At 39.4% G+C, this 22,110-nt stretch overlaps 2 protein-coding genes across 3 annotated transcripts in view; both read right to left on the reverse strand.

The window, feature by feature from the left end:
• Gyc88e (Guanylyl cyclase at 88E) overlaps window positions 1–16,668 on the reverse strand; it is a 30,102-nt gene extending 13,434 nt beyond the window's left edge. For both annotated transcript variants that reach the window (XM_076830796.1, XM_076830795.1), the window contains exons 1-2: window positions 15,833–16,668; window positions 402–680 (exon numbers count right to left, since the gene is read on the reverse strand). In XM_076830796.1, the coding sequence (XP_076686911.1) occupies window positions 402–569 (168 nt within the window). In that variant the 5' untranslated portion in view covers window positions 570–680; window positions 15,833–16,668. The remainder of the gene's footprint in view (window positions 1–401; window positions 681–15,832) is intronic.
• Window positions 16,669–17,534: 866 nt separating this feature from the next.
• Window positions 17,535–21,930, reverse strand: LOC143366167 (sugar transporter SWEET1). Its single transcript, XM_076807002.1, has 6 exons — window positions 21,642–21,930; window positions 20,464–20,541; window positions 20,110–20,233; window positions 19,166–19,321; window positions 17,933–18,052; window positions 17,535–17,837 (listed from the first exon to the last, which is right to left on the reverse strand). The coding sequence occupies exons 1-6, from the start codon at window positions 21,716–21,718 to the stop codon at window positions 17,730–17,732; spliced, it is 663 nt and encodes a 220-aa protein (XP_076663117.1). The 5' UTR covers window positions 21,719–21,930; the 3' UTR covers window positions 17,535–17,729.
• Between the last annotated feature and the right edge of the window lie 180 nt (window positions 21,931–22,110).

Here is a 22,110-nt window from a genome sequence, read left to right on the forward strand (position 1 = left end):
CGCGACCTTAGAAACAATTCACTATATTTTCATGTAGCAAATTATATCAATAACTCATACGTGAGTTGCCATAATTATCGAAGTCGTTTTAAAATTATCTCGACTCTTTTAGATTAAAGTATTTGATATTTCGCGGAAATCTCCAAATCCACCCCTGCCTGCAATTATGCGTAATTATATCGAGCACAGTTTTCACAATTATTATGGGATTACACCGTTGGAAATTATTAGAAATTCCGAAGCTGCTTTTAGATTCTAAGAAAGTATATTATCGGGAGACTATGAGGCTTTTTAAAAAAAAAAAGGTGCCTCGTCGAACAGAACACGCTTTTCGTGGGACATCTTTTTGTGTGGCATCAGAAACGAAGAAGGTGTTTAAGATGCTGCGTTTCAGTCCTTACCTGAATTGCCTTCTTCGCTAGTCTCGGTATGAGATTCTCAGGGTAGACTTGATGAACACTGAAGCTGGGTTGATCCACGGATGCTTGCCGCCGAATCTCCTCCCATCTGTCTTCCCCGTACACCTGTCGTATGTACTCGGACATGTTCTCTAGTATTAGGCCGTACATCTTTGCTAATTCTCACTCGCTTCCTAGCGTGAAAGACGAAACAATCATCCACTCGAATTCGTTGGGATTAAATTCGGTACGCAGGGCGTGGGAAAACAGTGTTGATAAATCCTGTCGAGCAGTAAAGGAAAGGAAGAAATACATAACTACAGTCTAATGCCTCGTCTGTGCGGCTTTTAACGCCTCCCTAAGCATCGCGTTAGAAACTGGTCCAAACACGAGGACGCAAAATTAATTTCCATAGTTCAAGCACACCCGATTAGGCTACGATTTTAATGCTACGCAGCCCTGGCAATCCCACGCAAATGGAATTCATGGAATTTAAAACAGAAACTGATTCGCCTGTCAGATGCAAAAAACGTCACGTTTGATTTACTTTTAAAAGAGTTTTAAATTTCAAATTCGTTAGCTGGATCTTCTGTGAATACCTGGTGCATTATGCGCAGAGAGAAACGGGGGTGGGTTGCAGCAAAGAATCTTGGATACTCGGAAACAGTTTCACTTGCGCCTGAGTAAAATGATCTCAAATGGGACGCTGATGCATTATTAAGAACAATGTGAATTCGATTGACCTCACAAGGGGAGGACACCATGTGGTAGACACCGATTTTTACGAGACTTGGCACGATGGATCTATGTCGAAAATAAGTGAACAGGTGTCCGAGTGTTTAAGCCTATAGGCTTTAATAATAGAAATATTTACATGTAAATAATTAAACATTTCATAGTGGCCGTGGGGTTTTAGTGGGTAAAAATCCCACACTACCCTGGCGCCCCCGGGGATTCCCCTCTGAAGGAATGGGGGTGCCTTTTGAAGATTTTCCCAAGTTAAAAAAAAATTTGTAAAAAAATATTTATAAAGTTTCTTTTAACGTGGAGACATCTTCGAAAGGCACCCCGACGCCTCCAGAAGGGAATCTTTTGCGGGCGCAGGGTAGTTTGGGATTTTTACCCACTAAAACCCCACGGCCACTATGAAATTTTTAATAACTTACATGTAAATATTTTTATTATTAAGGCCCATTGGCAGAAACGCTCGGACACCTATTTACTTATTTTTTACATAGACCCATCGTGCCAAGGCTCATCAAAATCGGTGTCTACCACATGGTGTCCTTCCCTGTTAGTAAAATTTAAGCCAAATGCCACGTTCTTTCACACCTGATTTGTTAATGTCCCAATTGTATTTCATTTAAGTGGCACTTCATCATTTTCTCAAGAAGCATCGTGCAATATACATTATACGATACTTTCCAAATTTATCAAAACACAATGCTATCATTTTCCATAACACGAGGCCTTGAGAACAAAAACGGACTAACCCACATTTTTTGCGGGATTGAGTTAATAGCAGTAATGTATTCCAACAAGTTGTACTAATCGCATGAAATAGGAGGAATTAATTTTTTGTAAGAAACTATATCCCACCCCTAATAATAAATAAATCCAACTTTCACATAAACAAAATGTAAGTGTAATTATTTTTTTTTAACTCCGTAAAGGCAGAATATATTAAGTAGGAACCGAGTGTAAAAATTGGGGGTGCCAAAAATCTTCTTGCATAAATGCGCAAGCATTGTCGCGCCGGCCCTGTTCTCAATGCCTGATATATCCCTTCTCGAAGGATCAAACCGAAACGGATCATAGAAATTAATGACAGGCATGTTCGATAATAGAGCGAACCCTAGGGCACTTTTCACCCTTACTCTGTTACAAATCTTGCGCACAAGTCACCGTGATACGCTTTTGTCTAGTTCCAGCGACTCTCCCACCTTTCAAAACCAGCTACCCCAAATTTTCCATGTGCTGCGAATTTGGGGATAAAACTGGGAACTGTGAATACCCTTGTCGAGGTTTGCTTCGAGCAATCAGTGCCATTCGAGCCGGGATAGCGAGAGGCACTCTCGCAGGACATTCCCCGTGACGCGTTGCTGGTACATCCTTCGAGGTCCTTCCAGTTACGCGGTAGTGAGACACAACTAGTTTTCATTCGCGTCCTTGTAGCATATGTTAAATAACACGCTCGAGTGTGAATGCAACGGCTGCTGCGATTCAAATAACGCGCGCCGAAAGTTGAAGCACCCAACTTCACTCGCCTCTATCTCAGAACCGAACCCCCGGATTGTGAAATGGTAACTGACTTTTCAATTGTTTATGGCATCAGAAATTAGCATATTTCGGCTTGCCTTCTAATTTCGGGACACCCGGTATAATATTTATTTACAGCGCAAGAAAAAGACGCAAGTGTTTCATGTAAAAATAAATTTTGAGACACGAAAGACTTTGAAGATTCAGAGCGAGAACATGGCTGGCGCGTCTGTCTATTACAGGGTGTTTCCACTTGCGCTGGTGTTCGCAAGCGTTCACGGTAATTTGGTTACTCAGTACTGCAGATTTTTACAGATTCTGCTTCTTATTATGTCAAAAGTTTGTTCGTGACAACGTCAAAAAGAAAATTGCATTTTTATTCTGAAAAAGCACAAGATTCAATGCCTGGTAGCAACCCCTAATATGTAATTCAAAAAATAAAATTAATACCACATTACTTACTCATAAAGGTGAATAACATCGACAGAATGCCCCGTGAAGAAATGCAAAAATAATTTTTTGGGGTCAACTAAGCACCCACCCTAATGCACATAGATTCGTTGCCGATTACCTTACAATCTTCAAGCTACAAAATTTAGGTCCCCCCTTCACTAAGAACTAGACTCTGACTTACTGACTCACGTCGAGAAGCTTGGTTAATTTGCAAGCTCTGATAAGGACGATGCGAAGTCCGTAGAGTGGTTGCTGTATATCCTTGGTTGGCAAGCTTTTATCAACAGACGAATCGAATGGTGGCGTTTTTATTCTGCGAATTAGATTCACATCGTCCTTATCAGGGCTTCCAAATTAACCAAGCTTCTCGACGTGAGTCAGTAAACAATGCCATAATATTCATCGCGCATCCACGCGAAAAAGAATCGTACGTGTGCGCAGAATGGCAACGACTTATCATCCCCCGAGATGTTATCCTTCGGTCATCCTTCCCGAAACTGACCACTCGCGTTGTCTAACCGTTGGCGCGCACGTACTTGCGTATACCGAACTTTCGGGAGGCCTCCCCTTCGGCGTAGCCCCGGTATTGCTCGCGATAATAGCCGCAACTTTATTCCGTATCGAGCCGTCTCGTCGGCGATGCGAGCCGTCTTTTACCATAACCGACGAAAATAACTCAAGATCAAGGAGCCTCCCGCGGAACGATCTTTCCCCGGCGCAGCGTTACCGCCGACATATCGCCGACGTATTCCACCGTTTTCGGATGCTCCTCGCGTTTTTTCATTATGATGATCACTGACCCCGCACACCAAAAGGACGAGGTCTGGCTGACGTTTTTGCTTGAATTAAAATCAACCGCCCATATAAGCGAGTGCGCCGGTTATTATTAGACCGTTCACAATTTCGCTCACGTATGAACCGCCGCCGATATGGATGTACGCGGCTAGATATTCGCCTACGGATGAAAAGCGAGAGTCCACCTTCGCGGGCTCATACATTAAGCAATTTCGAGTGGGTCACTATTAGTGGGGGCCAAGATTTTTCTTTTCTTCCTCGTCGATCGCTCGACGGCTCGCTAGTAAGGCTGCGACGGATATTCGAGTGTTCGGATATTATAATTTGAGAGTCGAATAATTCGAATGATTAGGAGTATTCGGGTAGTATTCGAATATTATTCGAATAATTAGTAGTATTCGAATATTATTCGAATAATTAGTAATATTCGAATATTATTCGAATAATTAGTAGTATTCGAATATTATTCGAATAATTAGTAGTATTCGAATATTATTCGAATAATTAGTAGTATTCGAATATTATTCGAATAATTAAGAGTAACCGAATATTCGCACGTTACTCGAATAATAAAGAGTATTCGAGTATCCGAATATTCGAACGTTACTCGAATAATAAAGAGTATTCGAGTATCCGAATATTCGAACGTTACTCGAATAATAAAGAGTATTCGAGTATCCGAATATTCGAACGTTACTCGAATAATTAAGAGTATTCCAGTAATTAAGAGCAATTTCATGTTCTAATCAGAACATGAAATATTTTTGCACACATTATCGTGAAATTCATTTCACATTGACCTTCACAATTATTTGTTTCTCAAAGGTTTAAATTCGTGTTCGGTACAATCCGAAATTCGAACAACTTGAATTATTCGAAAACTCAGAATTATTCGAATAAATTATTCGAATATTTACAGCTCTAACCGCTATAAACGCGTCGTCCGATAAGTTCCACGTAAACGAACGAAATTATTTCTACGAGGAAGAAACTGGTGATTGTTATATTATTCGCCAGTTAATTGTTTATGTACATATTTATTTAATAATTTCTGACAGTCGGATGTTTGTAGTTTCTAAGTAGTAGCAATACGATCATTTATAAACTATCGTCGAGTGTGAGGTATGAGTTGTAACTTTTAAAGAATGATTTATGAAATTACTATCCAATTTTGATATTTCACTTAAGGACAGAATTTATTAAGAGTATCACGATTCGAATTATCAGCGTTTTTCTTTAAATGGTTATGCGGATAATGCTGGAAATGCATGCTGGTGTGTATTTTTTATATTTCGCAGCAATTGTATCGATGGGGGGTTACTTTGACCTTTAGTTGTTCATATTCGAGATGATTGGCTTATATTAGTACAAATGGTGGTTTGGCGTGTTACGCAGGTCTAAAACGTATAGGGGGTGCCACTATGGGGTCTGATAATGAATAATATACCAGAAAACTGGCTGAAATTAGCTTCGTAAAATGGACAGAGAAATAATATTCCCTGTATTTTATATTACTTTTACACAAATCCCATGGTTACCTCTCTGCTTTAACTTCTTCCAAAACAAAAAATATTCCCCTTAAATATATCTAACAATCACCAGACAAATAAAAGGAAAGAGACTTCAATTACATCGAATCTATCTGCCATCCTTACACCTCCGAATTTCTAAATCCAACAACGATTAAGATATACACTAATTTGAACCTTTTGAGCTAGCAATAACGCTTGCAACTCAAACTTTCCATCGATCCTTATTCATCTCAAAATCCTTCCTCGATTCAAGCATACAAAATACAACTAAGTTACCTTGCAATTGAGGACTCCTCTAAGAGGACCCTCACCCTGACTTAAAAACTAAACTTATCTACCTCTAGGAGGCACATTATCCTTAAACCCAAACAGCAAAAATCTTCCAATTATAATTACCATTCATGACATAAAAGAAAAAGCTTGCCCATACACTCTATAAAAATTGATACAAATTTAGGTAAATTCAGAAATTCATTTTACGCATAATACATTACTGCAAATATTATTTATTTCGTCACCCGAATAAGCATGTTATCATCTTATGCCGCTCTTATTATTACTATTAGGCAAATATTGCTGCAGAATTTATTTATTTGCAAGGATATGTGGCTTGAAATTAGGTGGATTCGTGTCATTTTATCAACCGTATCGCTGTGAAAATAAGACCGACGCGATAAACGTTTCCAGTACTGTATGCAAACGCCTTCAGTCTTACCAATCGAGTCGCAACCCGCGGGCGGCTTCAGTGAAATCGATCCCGAGATCCTGACGATCAGTGTCACCAGCACGAACGCAAGCCGATCGCCGATGGATAAAAGGACGATGGAGAAACAGTCGCAACCCGCGTTTCGTACGTGTTCCCGGAAGGAAGCAGTGCGACCGGTTGCCACGGCAATTTCGCGATACTTGCACCGACGCTTTAACACGGCCTCTCACTCTTTTTCACAGTAAATATCTAACGATCGGTGCATTCGGAAGCACACATATCTCGCGGGCGCATCTGCCACTTCTATTTATACGATCGACTAGAAGCGGACGACCGTGGAGTCACTAGAAAAATATCCTGAAATAAACACCCTCCCGATTAATGATTTTGCTCTAACGAGCACTGTTGTGAACCTCGGCCACGATCGACGAAACTTCTTTTCCCGATACTTTCGGCAACTTTCCCAAAACGGGCGAGGAAATCTTCTGTAGCGCCTCTTACTCCTTCAAAGGCCGTTTAAAAAAATAGATATTGTAGCAAGCCGCTGTCGTTTGCGGCAATTTGGGACCACCTTTTGAATTTGTAAAAATGAATTTTCCAATGGCAGTGCCAATGTAATTGTTTAGTGCAGCGTCCTCTTTGGATGCTTCTTCGGACTATTTAATTGTTAATCATGGCTTAAGAGCGTTTTTAATCCACACCAAATTCGATAAAGTTGCAGTTATCGAAGTTAACAAATTCGAGTTTTGTCTTGAACTAGTGTAAACTTAGCCTGTTAATTTCTTAGGTAATTATTACTAAATTGCAGTTATCGAAATTAACAAATTCGAGTTTTGTCTTGAACTAATGTAAACTCAGCCTGTTAATTTCTCAGGTAATTATTACTAAATTGCAGTTATCGAAATTAACAAATTCGAGTTTTATCTTTAACTAATCTAGACTCAGCTTGTTAATTTCTCAGGTAATTATTACTAAATTGTAGTTATCGAAATTAACAAATTCGAGTTTTGTCTTGAACTAATCTAGACTCAGCCTGTTAATTTCTTAAATAATTATTACTAAATTGCAGTTATCGAAATTAACAAATTCGAGTTTTGTCTTGAACTAATCTAGACTCAGCCTGTTAATTTCTCAGGTAATTATTACTAAATTGCAGTTATCGAAATTAACAAATTCGAGTTTTGTCTTGAACTAATCTAAACTCAGCCTGCTAATTTATTAGGTAATTATTACTAAATTGCAGTTATCGAAATTAACAAATTCGAGTTTTGTCTTGAACTAATCTAAACTCAGCTTGTTAATTTCTCAGGTAATTATTACTAAATTGCAGTTATCGAAATTAACAAATTCGAATTTTATTTTGAACTAATCTAAACTCAGCCTGTTAATTTCTTAGGTAATTATTACTAAATTGCAGTTATCGAAATTAACAAATTCGAGTTTTGTCTTGAACTAATGTAAACTCAGCCTGTTAATTTCTCAGGTAATTATTACTAAATTGCAGTTATCGAAATTAACAAATTCGAGTTTCATCTTGAACTAATCTAGACTCAGCCTGTTAATTTCTCACGTAATTATTACTAAATTGCAGTTATCGAAATTAACAAATTCGAGTTTTATTTTGAACTAATGTAAACTCAGCCTGTTAATTTCTCAGGTAATTATTACTAAATTGCAGTTATCGAAATTAACAAATTCGAGTTTTATTTTTAACTAATCTAGACTCAGCCTGTTAATTTCTCAGGTAATTATTACTAAATTGCAGTTATCGAAATTAACAAATTCGAGTTTTATCTTCAACTAATCTAGACTCAGCCTGTTAATTTCTCAGGTAATTATTACTAAATTAGCAATGGATCTCTGTTGAATAGCAAGTAACAGCAGTGCTAAATTAAACCTATTAGGAATTTTTAAATGACTCGTGCGTTTTAATAGATTTGACGAGCTTGGACAAACTGCAGATTATGGGTATTAATAAATTTAAGTTCGCAAGTTTGGGCAATTGTATGTTTGAGGATGTAAAAAGGAATTATTTCGCTATCGTTTACTCGCGGTCGAGATGTCATTGGAATACATTTGCGACGTATGCATACTTGAAAGGAACAAGTATTCCAGACATGCATTCGTTACTGTATGTAATGCAAAAACGTAACTACAACGCGAGCAAAATTTCATGACTTCGTCGCGGGATTGCCGATGCTCTGTTAAAATCTTTCGACTAAGAAGAAATAAAATTGCTAGTAAGTGGTGTTTAAAAAAAAGAGCATTTATGATTAATGAAGCTTCTGGTTCCTTAACTAAAAATAATATAATTTTTCGTTTCTATATGACGTTGTCACCATATAAAATACAGAATTTTTTTAAAAGACTCACAGAATTGAAACACTTTGCGAGACAAAAAGTTTTTATGCAAGCTTAGGAAGATGTATCAAACGCATTTTAGATTTTCGTGATAAACCTAGAGAGCCAATTTAACAATATCCATTCACATTCGTTACAATTTTATGGCGAAGTTAAACTTTGAAATTGTTGCTGAATTTACTTTCAACGAGTTTGCCCTTTGTGTATAAATATTCATCTCACAGTTGTCGTGGCTCACAATCTCAATTCCCTCTCGGCGAAACCGACTTTTCTCTCTTCTCCTTATGTTATCGAACAAGGAAAATTTTGTTTGCCACGGTAAGAAGTCGAAAACTGAGGCAACATCCATCCGTCTTTACTAAGGTTTCAGAAAGAGTTTTCCTCGCCGACTGGCTATTTCAATGTTTTCTCTCCGCTGCTCCATGAGCCACGAAATCGTTCGGAGCCGCTAGTAAAAATATAATTTCCCGAGAAAATGTAGGTGGAACGTGCAAGTCTACATAATTACTTTGGAAATTCGACAGGAGCTTCTGTAACTCGTGCGCGTTAACTAATAAACTTAAAAGGCGAAATATACAAACTTATAGACGGTCAAATTAAAATAATAAAATAAGTGGCGAATGCCAAGATTACACAGACAAATAAAATATCCATCTTTAAAAATACTAACTTCAAACGCCAACATATTTCAATAAAACAAAGCCCTTCACCCCACAATTCCCTCATCTTCACAAAACTACTCATCTTAGAACAAAAAAGAACCATACAAAGTCAAAAATCCTCCAAAAAAATAAAGCAACCAAGTCACACATAAAATCCTCCTCAAAACTAAAAACCCCACGAAAACCGGAGCTCCCTTCGTCGAGTTAAAAAAACCAACACCTTATTTCTTCGACGCAGCTACACCGCAAGCCGCCCCCAAGAAAATTCGCAATAAACATCAACTTAAATCTCGCCACAGAATCCGCGCGAAATCTTCACCGATCCTTTAAAGAATCGCACAAGCAACTTGCAAATCGTCTGAAACGATAAAGAGGGCCAGCGAACGAGCCTGGCTGTCCAGACACGTCGCTGGACCAGACAGCAATCGGAACGAATCCGTCGGAATTGAAAGGAAGATGATAATTACCGGTTGAGGGATGGTTGCCAGTGCGGTTCGACCAGAGCGATATCGACGATACCACTTCACTTGCGTCACACGTTATGGAAGAGCTGCGGGCCGGGAAGAACGCGCCGGTGCGCTCGCGCGCGCAAAACCGAATCCTCGGTAGCGGAAGGAAAAATGTCGGGCGCGCCTGAAAGGTGGTCAGGCGTAAAAGGGAGGCAACGTTATAGCAGCGCGTTACACATTTCGTGAAAGCGTCGAATCACGTGTCCTGCGGGACAGCGCCGTGTACGGAATAGTCGGGCCAGCCAGGATCTCCCCCTTTTTCCGTCTTATCCTGCTCATCCCCCGTGCCCTGCCGTGATCCATCCCTTCCCCCTGTTCGCCGCTCCGTCCGTCGGTCAAGCCGTCTGCAGGCGACGTCGAGAGTCGCGGGTGTGCCAGTGATTTCTTCGCCGCGCCACTTCCGGGGAACCACGGTACATCCGGCACCACGGTCCCGAGGAAACCGATGTCGCTCGTTGGAACTCGGTCGCGTACATGTGCACGCTCAGCGTTGCCTTTCTCGGCAGGGTTGTTTATACGGCGGGGATAGCGCAGGGATGATAACGCTAATAATTTTTCTTTTTTTTTTTGCAGGGGTGCGGGATCGTTATGGTTCATTATGCGAAGGAATTTTGTTACGGGGGAAGAAGAGATTGTTGGACTAGCGGCGTATTTTTCGGTGGAACGGTACGCACCAGCAGATACGAAGGAGAGCTCGAACAGACTGGAAGCATAGGAGTCTGAATTTCAATAAATTACAAAGACACTCGTTACAACTCGAGTCTGTCCGGAAGTATATTTATCCTTCACACATCCACGTCTACTAAAGATCGCGTGTGACGTCCGATACCGTTCCGCAAGCAAGTGGGAGCATATTCTTGACGAAATATTTCGTTTTAAAACCTTTCAGGGGCATTGATGTGGTGATGTTGTTGTGAGATTAAGAGGGAAGTGACGCTCTGATGGCTCCAGTGGCTCTTGAAATTTGTGGGATTTCCTTTGCGGGAATTTTTAGATTAACAGGGGCAGGGGAATATTTTCTCAAGCTCTGCAAAGAGATTTTTCTTTCGTTGCGTTTGGGGAAACTTTATGCGAGGATATTATATCGTTGGGGTGGAGGATTAGTGATTGTTGGAGATTCTGGAATTCTATTGTCTGGGATAAAATATGGTCAACTCTGTTGGCAGTAATATTGAAGCTGTGATACAGAGGAATGAAAATATTATGATGCAGGTACTTGTGGAAATTTCGCCGCATACTTTACGAGGTAAATTAGGCTTGTAATACAAATGCATAATGTTAGGAATTGAACGATTTTGGAGATGTTTTAGAGCAATGTATTAGAAAATTTAATTTGAGAATGGAACTTTTGTCATATGAAAGTTTCTATGAATACAAGTTTGAAAGAATCTTGTGGCATCTGTCTCCGCCGTGCAATACCTACGACAGCTTTAGATCCGCAGTCGTAGTTGTGGCCTACATTACGAGGGAAGAACGAGCGGATAATTAATCTTTGTGGGTTCTTCGTGCATATTTTCCAGAGCTATCGAAGGGAAACTCATTTTTACTATGAAAATTCATCGACTATCTTCGTTACTTCTTAAATATACAAATACACCCTTAGTGTATCGTTGAAAAAGGAAATTATAACGCGTGATACTCGATGAAGGTAACTACTGTTGATTTAGATTTAACGATATAATTAAAAGGTGTCCAAAACATAAAGGCTCCACTATATTGAGTATCCCAAAAATTGAATGCATTTCACAATTAAAGAAGAAAAACAAATGTTAGCTGTTCACTGTGGCGGTTTTATACTGCTTCATTCTGTACTTGCACAACAGTGTTCTATTTCTCATTCTTCCCTCCTGTTTTCGTGTCTTTGGATTTCTCATTTTCCCAAGCTTACGTTCAGCGCGGTTTCTTACCAATAAGATCCTCAGAGGACGCGTGTTGCAGCCGTCCGAGCAACTCGTGCGGCCTCGTCATTATTGGATACGGTTATAATTGTCCCGGTATACTTAATGAACGTTCAAGCAAATTACACGGCATCGAAATACTCCGTGGTATTGTGCTCTAAATTGATATTAAGTCCAACGAGGGAGGGCTGCCGTTTCTGGATGAGCGTGTGCCATGTGGACGCTAAGGGAAACGCTCTACTTTCCGCGCAGCGTCTATAATTTACGAAGTGGTTTCGGGAGGGCGATTGAAAAATTATGTTGTTCCCGTTGACCACAGAAGCGACACAGGAGGCATCTAATATTGATCTCTCGTAGTAAATGCTCCCACATATTTTCAAATAAGCTTCGCGAGCTCTAATGCCATTAGAATTTTACTTGACTCGTCCAATGAATATTCCAAAATAACAATCGACTAATTAAGTCGCTGAAACGGTGACGTAAAGAAAATTGATTTAAAATTAAAATCTGCTAAGTAAGCAATTACTAGTTAAACTATGGTATAAGCGTGGACTTCACTTTGATAGTTTAATGAATATTGGTCAAAGCAAAATTGACCGCGTTCTCGAATTCATTCTCCAAAGACTTATTATTATTATTATTATTATTATTATTATTATTATTATTATTATATACGGGATAAAGTCCCATTAGTGGACAAGAGCAAAAACAGAGAAAAAGACAAAAAGAAAAAAGAAATAGCAACACACAGCGCATACAAAAAAGCATACAATACTTAAAGTAGGTAAATGGTTCACACACTATAAACTCACACACAACGAGGCTACATAAGTTCACATAAGTTTATCAAAAGCCTTGTTAAAGGAATAGGTTGATTCCGCGAAAAAATCAAGAGAATCGCCAAAAGCGTTTGCGGTATTACAGCTACGATTTATCGGGTCTGAGAAACCGTGATTCAACTTATAAACCGATGGATAAAAGAATCGTCTCAACCGCAAAGATTGTTGCGTTCATAACGACCTTAACGAGTGCCATTAAGAAGGTCATTAAATCGAAAATTCTTAGCGATCGATTTAACGAAGCGGTGGGGGTGGCTTTGAAGAAATTGTATCGAGCAATCTTATGAATGCTTCTATCCATTAGCACGATACAGTTTCATTCATTAAGCTAAAATATTCCAAAGAATTTCTCCCTCCAAGTGCTGCTACTGCAAGCCTTATAAATCACAATTCAACTCGAAATGCTACCGGCGTACAAATTCCTTTCAAACTTTCCTCATCTACGCACAGCTTCGATAAGAATTAATAAAAAAAAATCAACATTTATTACATCAATTCCTACAACATTATTCACTCGACTACACAGAAATCTCCTCGCCTACGACTGCGACATGACTACTTTTCCGCGCAGAAAACAGCCCCTCGAGCCCAAAGAATTAATTTTCCAAGTCCCGCGCTTAGATCCTCGGGGTATCACGTTCATAATATTGTGCGCTTTGCCCCCAAAAAGGCTCCCCGCAAAGTCTCCCTATCCGTGGATCGGATGGGAAGAGGATCGCCTTCCTCGCCGAGGACACCCTCTCATCCCGCAGCGAGCCGATGAGGGGAGCACGTGTAGAAGCGCATGATTGCCGACGCGCGGATCATCGAGATATTTGCCAGGCATATGTACGTGTCGCGACACGGGTAATACATTTACACGCACGAGGAACGATAACTGTTATCGTACCCTCGTCCCGACTCATCTCGGTAGTAGGTACTCTGCGATACGAACCCATCAGCCGATCCACGTGACGCTGGGCGCGACGAGGGGTTCAGGGGATGCAGCAGGTGTTATAACGAGCCCACCTCCACACAACAGAAGCACGTTCACGTTGAGCAGCGATTTTCCTGTGTGTGAACATACAAACAGAGCCGACTCGGGCGCACACTCCGGGATCAATCTCGAAGGGGGCCGTGCGCGGACATGAATTTCGTGGATGCGCGACCAACACGCGACTTAGCGCGATCGAACCCGTTCCGGAGTTCGAGTAGGTTTCACCCTTAATTGGTGAACCCCTCGCGTCGCTCTTGCGATGTAAATAACGCCTCGGACGCGGCTACTTGAATTTTTATTTATTTATTTATTTACTTATTTATTTATTTATTTATTTACTTATTTATTTATTTATTTACTTTTTTAAATAATTATTTACTTATTAAAATATTTATTTACTGTTTTAAATAATTATTTACTTATTAAAATATTTATTTACTTTTTTAAATAGTTATTTACTTATTTAAATAATTATTTACTTATTAAAATAATTATTTACTTATTTAAATAATTATTTACTTATTTAAATAATTATTTACTTATTTAAATAATTATTTACTCATTTAAATAATTATTTACTTATTTAAATAATTATACGGGGAATACCCATGGTTCACAAGAGACAAAGCAGAGAAATTAACTAAAGAGTCTATACAATAAAAAGCCAAGGATACACGGCTAACAAAGCCAACTACACTGAACTAAAAGATAAACAAGAACTTAGAACACAAATCTAAATACTAAATACTAAATACCCCTATGTAAGTTAGTTACAGTCCTATAAAGAATCGTCCTTACCGAAGTCAAGGAGCATTGGAAGGAGTCTATGCCATTGAAATTCTGATTCGCAATAATCATCCCCCTATTAATTTTATAATTTACAAAGTACGACGACAATTTCGATCGCACTGCTTGGACGCTTTTAGGCGAGGGACCTGCGAGGTACTATGCCTGTCTGGCAAGGGGAGTTAGGCAAGCTGAATATTCAGAAAATTGCGTAAAAGTAATTATCGGATTAAAGATTGGTGGTGGGGGTAACTTGAAAAGTAGAGATTTTTCGATAATTATTTTTACGCAGTTTTGTTGATATAAAAACAAGGTGCAAGTTTTATTGAAACTTCTTTTCGATATCGCTTACCCTTCTCGAGATATTCCGCGACAAAGAAAAATTCCGAAGTATTTTCAAGGGGTGATTTGTCATCCCCCAAGACCGCAGTATGGCATCAACAAAAATAGGGTTGTCTTACGCATGAACTACTCTACATGCGCACAAAGTTGCAGACTTTTCTGAATCTTTTTTAACCGCCTAACTTCCCCTGTGAGCATTTCTGAGGAGTGAAGAGTTCAAGACACGCTTCTATTTTGCGTTTACTTTTACTGTTTTAGTGAGGGTTGAAATGGGTGTAGTTTTAAGCAGGATGCGTTGAAATTGTTTGATAAATTGAAATACACTGATGCTTGTAATAAATGAAATTAAAAAGCCCTTTGCTATTTTGCAATCTCAGTTTCTGCTTTTCAGATATAAACAATTAATATTCTGGAGTAGCTGATTTCCGACGCGCGTTTTTTAAATCCCAAGTGACTGAATAACAAGTGTTGCAACACATTTTCAAAGCTTCAGGTCCAACTAAAACCCACATACTTTTACTTTTAACTTAATATGCACGCATGTAAAATTTTCCCACTGTTGACCATGACGAAGAAATGTTTGGTTTTATGTAATTTCACGTTAAAAACAATTTTGCTGATGTACGAGTGAATTGTAACGTTTGCGCGCGATGCATTGTTCAAATCTCGACTTTAATATCAACGTGACAGTTGCAAGCGTTACAACTTGCGATCGAACTGTAATTTAAACAGCGCGTCCCGAAGGTTACACGCTTCCTCAAATTTTAACTGCTCATATTTCAACGACGATGCCTCGGATTGCAAAATATTAACAGACTTTTCAATTTCTTCGGATAAGAGGAGCTTCGGCCTGTCTCTCCAGAGTGAAACATTCTGTGTAATAAATAATCATGAATAATGATTGGAGTAGCGTTACACGCGAGTTTCGAGAATTTAATATTAAGCAAATTTGAGGCATTGAGAACAAAAACGGACTGACCCACATTTTCTGCGAAATTGAGTTAGTAGCAACAATGTATTCCAATAGGCTCTACTAATCATATAAAACAGGAAAAATCAATTTTATTTCAACAAGGGTTGGTCCGTTTTTGCTCTCAATGCTTCATTCCAACTGCAATAATCTTACCCCTTTTGATATTACTAATAAAATACGTGACTCGTAGCAAACAAAAATCACTGCTCCAGTAACAGGAATTTCATTGCAATAATATATCCACTTTAATTTTAACGAGCATAAGAGCATAGGTAACGAGAAACGAAGCTAAAACTCTATCATTTGGACGAAGATAAATAAATTAATAAAAGGGCGCACTTACCTCATATCCCACCTCACTGTAAACCGTCCATCCAGTGACTAAGGTACCAAAGTACCTCACGGAATTACGCGAGCCCGAGGCACTAAAGTTACGAATTACATCGTGTATTTGAACCCACCACACTTAAAACAAAACGTTCGTCTTACTGCATACAGAACTGTCTACATATTACTAACAAAAAGTCTTCATCAGAATTGCTCGAGCATATACATCTATCCACGAAGAAGCTCGACAACACGTAGGTTCACGTGTATACACGAGGACCCTCGCACGGAATCATATTAGAGTAAGAGCAAAGTACGATTGCCGCGGATATCCCTTGAATCGGCGGCTACACGAAATCCTTCCGTTCCTTCCCTTCTCCGCCTCGAACTGTTCGTGTTCATGAACGATCGACGGGAGACCCATAAGCCGCCGATCGCCCGCTGGACAATCGGACACGTTACTGGCCACAATACCAGACGCTACTGTCTACGTAGAAGGTCACTGTTTCCTGCTATTAGCCGGCAAACTCGATCAGAAAGTCAAGCGATGATGTACGCCGGTCATATAATAGGCCGATACACCAAGAACGACTACCAACGAGCCGGCGCGGACGTAAATCGCAAGGGAGCCCGCGAGCGGGCCCGCCGCCGGCAGGAGGCCTTTGCATTTGCATGCAGCGTAACGCGGCGCTGTAGAAAGTGAAATGGTAATCGCTTCGGTTATTCTTGATCGCGGCACAGCCGACATCCGACGATCCGCGCACGACCACGTCAATCATTGAGAAGAATCCAGGCTGTATTCCGAGGCTCGCCCGTCGGTTCTGCATAATGAATTCTCCAACAACAGACGCCTCTGTGTACTGAAAGCGTGAACTTGGTAAATGAAGAGATCGAGATGTAATAGGAGCTCGATTTTCCGAGTTAGATAGGGGAGGGCAGGATGTGCGGGGGTTTCGGATAATCGAGATTCTACTGTAGCTCGCGCGCCTTAATTGTCTGTGGAATAATCAGTGGCGGATTCAAGGAAAAAGGCCCAGGTGGCAAACGTTCCGAGAGGCCCATTTTTCCGGGAAAATGAAGAGGCAGTTAGTTGATAAAAAACGGGTTAAGGGTAGTAGTACAGGAAAAAGTATAGTGTCTGGATAAAATCATAATTTTTTTTGAAGATGGGGCCCTGAGTGGGCCGCATGGGCAGGGACCCACGCGGCAATTGCTCATCGGCCGCCCGTTAAATCCGCCACTGGGAATAATCAATGGAAATGAATGAAAGTGTAAGATTAGCGTTTCTTAATTACTTCAAATTCTTTGTAATGATTTAAGCTGAATTAGTAATAGAGTAATATATGGAGGGATCAGAAACCAAGGAGTGCAAGTCCGTTAGCATTAAAATCGAGATTTACACTGTTAGTAATTCTGTGGTCAATATAAGTTCCGCCATTTATTGTTTTATCAACTGAAAGTTTTAACAATAAATAAGTTTTTGAATTGCGTAACTCATTTTCAGGGAAAGTTGGACTTACACTGATTGGCTTCCGAATCCTCCGTATAATTGTAAAAGATGGTTATCTATTTTCTAAATTACTTTTATAATAATAGGTTATAAATAAAGTTTCAGTATAATTAATTTTTCACGGTATGGAAAGTGAATATTTATTACTCAAGCTTAAGCAACGACATGCGGTATGGGTTTGGGGGTTCGAATGATATCACACCCCTAATTAAAAAGAAACTTATTTAATCGAATTACAATTGGAGTAACAATTATTCTATTTCGCGGCTGACAACGTACGCTATTGTAAATCTTCGCATTTGCACCATTTGTAATCACTGATGTACCAACTTGCATACATACATGTAGGAACGTCTTCGTTATTCGATGTGAATTGCTTGCAGATGGCTACACAATTCTGGCTTTAATCCTTCTTCTCTTGAATGGACGCCTTCGCTTTCGACTTCGATGGGAATATTACGAATAACGACAGTTGCATTACAGAAAGGGTAAAACCTACCACGTTCTGAAACTGTGGAAGCACAAAGGTTAGCGTAATGCGTACTCCCATAAGAAATTCTATATATTCCAGATTTGAGGGAACGATAATGGAATATCGCTACTTACTATCACAAACACGTTATTAATTATGAGGCCGTACAACAACCATTGAAAGGAGACAATGGTGCCCATAAATATCAGCGGGAACGGAAGGATGTCCGTATTTTTCGTCTTTATAATCTCTCCCTGAGGAACAAAGAAACAAAGAGATGTGAAATTATGTAGCATCAGTGTTGCTAAGTCTCACGAGCTCGGTATATACCGAAAGTTCGGTAGATAATACAAACATATAGCAGTAACAACTGATTTTAACAATTAAGAAACTGGTCACGAGATTTCTTTGTTATGCAATTCAAGATAAATTAATTTTCGGCAAGCGACTTTCTTGAACCGCTAAGAAAAGGTGACCGAGTTTCTTATCTGTGTTTCGAATAGTAGTGGGCCCTTTTATGACGCATGCCGTGCCGCATATATCTACAATTACGTAAGTCAAGTAGTGTCAAATTCTTTAAATTGAATGCGGGGCACAAGTTGGATAATTCTTCCAGTGATATTAACAGCTGGAAATTGGTCTCGGTAGATATAAATGGCCAATGAAAGACGCAGAACGTCCCGGTCGATGATAAATCAACGCAATAACCAACAGACCGTGAAGCTGATTTGGCTATCATATACAGTTCAGTGTTATATCTGGAAGATCCCACGTAACCCACTTTTTAAGTTCTTCTAAATAAAGTGTCATAATCGCGAAGCATGATCCGTGGGTAATAAATTTTAATAAAGAAAATTTCAGACTTTTTAGAATTTCTTGCCGCAACGTAAGAGGTTTGAGCAACGATCGTAAAATTTCTCGTCGGTTCTTACAGAAAATAGGAACCAACGTCGAAAGAACACCGTTCTTCTGAACTATTTCAATTAAAGTCACATCAATCATGGTTATCGTACATATAAGGAGAACGTATTAAAAATATAAACGCAGAACTTAAGTACAAGGATCAAATAGTACCGCGTTACTAATTTCCCAATATGGCTGCCATCTTTCCGGTTTTCGTCCATAATCACTCTTTTACTTCCCGTTTCCGGTTCGTCGTACTAACCATTCAGTCAGGTTCCAACGTAATTCTATTTCGCCTCGAAAAGATGGCACTGCCCATTGATAATAAATAAACTAATAGTATATGCATAAATTAAGGGAACTGGTATCATTGTCTTCCTGAATGTATTTGTCGTTAGCTCCCCTACTTCCCACTTTTTTATCACTAAGGAAACGTGCGTAGAATCATCAAAATGTGTACTTACGAGATGAACGAGAGGGGACGCTATTAATAGAAACAATAGTACGGTCACAACTACGCCAAATCTGAATTCAATCTTCTCGGAATTTTCCACTTGGGCATACGTGAGGAAGACCATTACGAAAGCCGCTACCTTGCCTATTAAAGCAAGCGTATCCTTCTAGAAATGCGTAACACTTAAAGTAGAACAATGCTTTATTCGGGCACACCGATACTATCACAAATACTTCCGAAATTACATCGCAGCAGAGAGCACTTCGAATTTTACGTAATTACGGTGCGTACAGGATTCCCGGAACTATCGATTACATCCCATTTTCCTATGACTCATTCGCGTATAACGAAATTATGCCCCATTGTAGAAATACGTTCAAATTTCTATAAATAGAACGCGGTAACTGAACAAATCGAAATGACATGAGAATAAAATAATTTGATAAATTGATCTGTGTGCTATATTAAGGCTCCCACAGACCAACGCGAATATTCGCGGCGGCAGCGGATCCGCCGCGGATCAGATAAACAGCCACGTATAAAGGCTCCCCCAGACCAACGCGAATATCCGCTCCGCGCTGCAAAATTCGCGTTGGTTTGGGGGAGCCTTTATAATAAAAAACTGTTGAACCGCGGCGGATCCACTGCCGCCGCGAATATTCACGTTGGTCTGCAGGAGCCTTCACAATCAACTGCTAATGAGGGTATAATATAATTTATGTTGGGCACGATTAGTTACACATATATTTCTGCACACTTTATATCTGCTCGTTAAAAGTTTCTTCTAAATCATTGTTTAAACTTCTCACAACTCATCTATCATGTAACGAGGCATAATTTCTATTATACTGCACTTGCTAAGTCAAAATGATTTAGGGCAAGCGACAAAGGAAATCAGAGTAAAGTATCAGGGAGAAATCTCATGCGTGTTATCTTATAAATAAAGCCTCCTACCGTATGGTGTGAGTAATAATAATATACTGCCATGTATGCTGTATTTGTGAGTACTCCAAAAACGTTAATATTAATCATTGCCGGATCCCCCAAAATCCATGCATACTGAAGCATCAAAATGCACCTATAAAAAAAAATTGTCTATTCACTAAACGCTTTTTGCCTACTTTTCACTTTATGAACGTTTTCATGTTTGTAAACAAAAATGTGCGTAAGGCATAATTTTCCTCCAGAGAGAAACTACTACTATCGTTTATAGATAACCTTAATGTTCAAAGGTAAAACAGTATATCTGTAGTAACGTAGTATCTCTGACGTAGTAACTTTTTTTACATATTAACAAGTTACACTCACATTCCTATACCACCCAGAAAAGGCATTGGGTCGAAACCTTTTGATGAACCTTTTCGATAAATGTCCTTGCATATTAATCTACAAATAAATCACAAGTAAGTATTATTTCTTGTTACTTCGCGGTACCTTTAATGGTAGCAGCAAAGTGTTAAAGGTTGAATGTAAATTCATGCGCATAGTAATCTGCATTTCTCAGCTCGCAAAATAGAAATTAAATGTACCTTAAAATTAAACTCGTGCATGGCGTATAAAGGATAATGAACGTAATTTGTACTACGTCTCGTCGAATGACTTAACAGAAATAAATATTCATAAGTCATTCTACCTTAGTATTTTGTGCATCGACTGCTATTTAACCATTGTGCAATGCGTCGGATTTTAAGGTAAAATCATGCAAGAACAACCACGAATTGTGTTATCACAAGGGCATTATTTCTCGTTAGTAAATGTTCAGATAGTTCTATGCAGATTAAATATGCGATGAAGTCAATCAGGAAATTAATATAAGGCAATGCTATGTTCCTTGAATCCATTTATTTAAAAGTTTGGTTCCTAAAATCCAACATGACACAGTGAAATTTATAACAGGCTTCTAGACACGAATAAAGTACTTAATTTTGCAAGAGAAAACATAAAACTCTGTACATTTGAAAACACTTAAGGTTGCTGAAATTGTTTCTAAATACAAGTATCCACTTCAAGGCAACCTAATTTGCACATTTCAATATGCCACGCAGAATTTGAATATCTAAAAGGACACTTACATAATTTCTTCGAATAACTATGGAAGTTTTAATAAAATCTTTGACATTATCATTCTCTTATAAAAGTTATCACTGATACGCATCTATTCCATAAATCATAATTCGTAGCTTTACGCGCTAATCGCACGTACTCGGTGAATTCTATCGCGACATATCGTACATTTAAAAATTAATCGATTGCAATTTATCGAATGTCTCACACAGTCGCAACGTCCCGACAGATAAATCTCTGAAGTATGTGGAGAAGTGAGCATACATCTGCATTAAACGGGCATTTCTGCACGAGTTTTCTCATTACGTGCAGAGGAGCCGTATTCCTTTCGATTGCCAATTAAGCGTTGCACTTCCTCGACATAGATATCGCGGACAGATTAAGAGAGAAAGGATGTTATCCTTCGCATTGCCTCAACTCACGTTCCAGCCAACATTTGTCCCATAGTGCAAATCGAGGCGCATGTCGCCACCGCTTCCCTGTAATCCTCCAAACCCATTGTTACTTTGACAGCCGTCCTCCTCGACGCTCGTGCGATTACTACGAATCACTTCATCACTACGAAAACGTTCGGACGATCCCCCGGCATAAACGCGGAGATTAAGAAAAAAGATAATGACGGGAGGTATATAGCTATTTTATCCCCATTCGCGTTGCTAGTGTGTCGCCCCGGTGTGACGCAAAAGCATACTTATGCGCTTATCGGCGACGGGTTCTGATTAATTTCTGCGCCTCTTCGACAAACATCGAACTTCCAACTATCAAGGGCAAGGTGTAACGTGGATAGGATAAAAAAAAATAGGATAAGAGGAGATTTCTATTCTTACATGATGAAAGTGACGCAACGAAGTTCGAGTGACTTCCTAGCATGTCTTTCAAAAGATCCTCGAA

This window comes from Andrena cerasifolii, chromosome 2 (genome assembly GCF_050908995.1).
Source record: "Andrena cerasifolii isolate SP2316 chromosome 2, iyAndCera1_principal, whole genome shotgun sequence".
Taxonomy (NCBI): Eukaryota; Metazoa; Arthropoda; class Insecta; order Hymenoptera; family Andrenidae; genus Andrena; species Andrena cerasifolii.

What these genes read in the sequence shown, in the direction of transcription:
- LOC143366167 (XM_076807002.1), bottom strand. Translation starts at nt 21,718, where the DNA reads ATGGGTTTGGAGGATTACAGGGAAGCGGTGGCGACATGCGCCTCGATT. An exon ending in TTTCTGGGTGGTATAGGAAT is followed by an intron (nt 20,234 to 20,463) that starts GTGAGTGTAACT and finishes TTTTTTTTATAG; the next exon opens with GTGCATTTTGATGCTTCAGT. An exon ending in CGTCCCCTCTCGTTCATCTC is followed by an intron (nt 18,053 to 19,165) that starts GTAAGTACACAT and finishes TTTGTTCCTCAG; the next exon opens with GGAGAGATTATAAAGACGAA.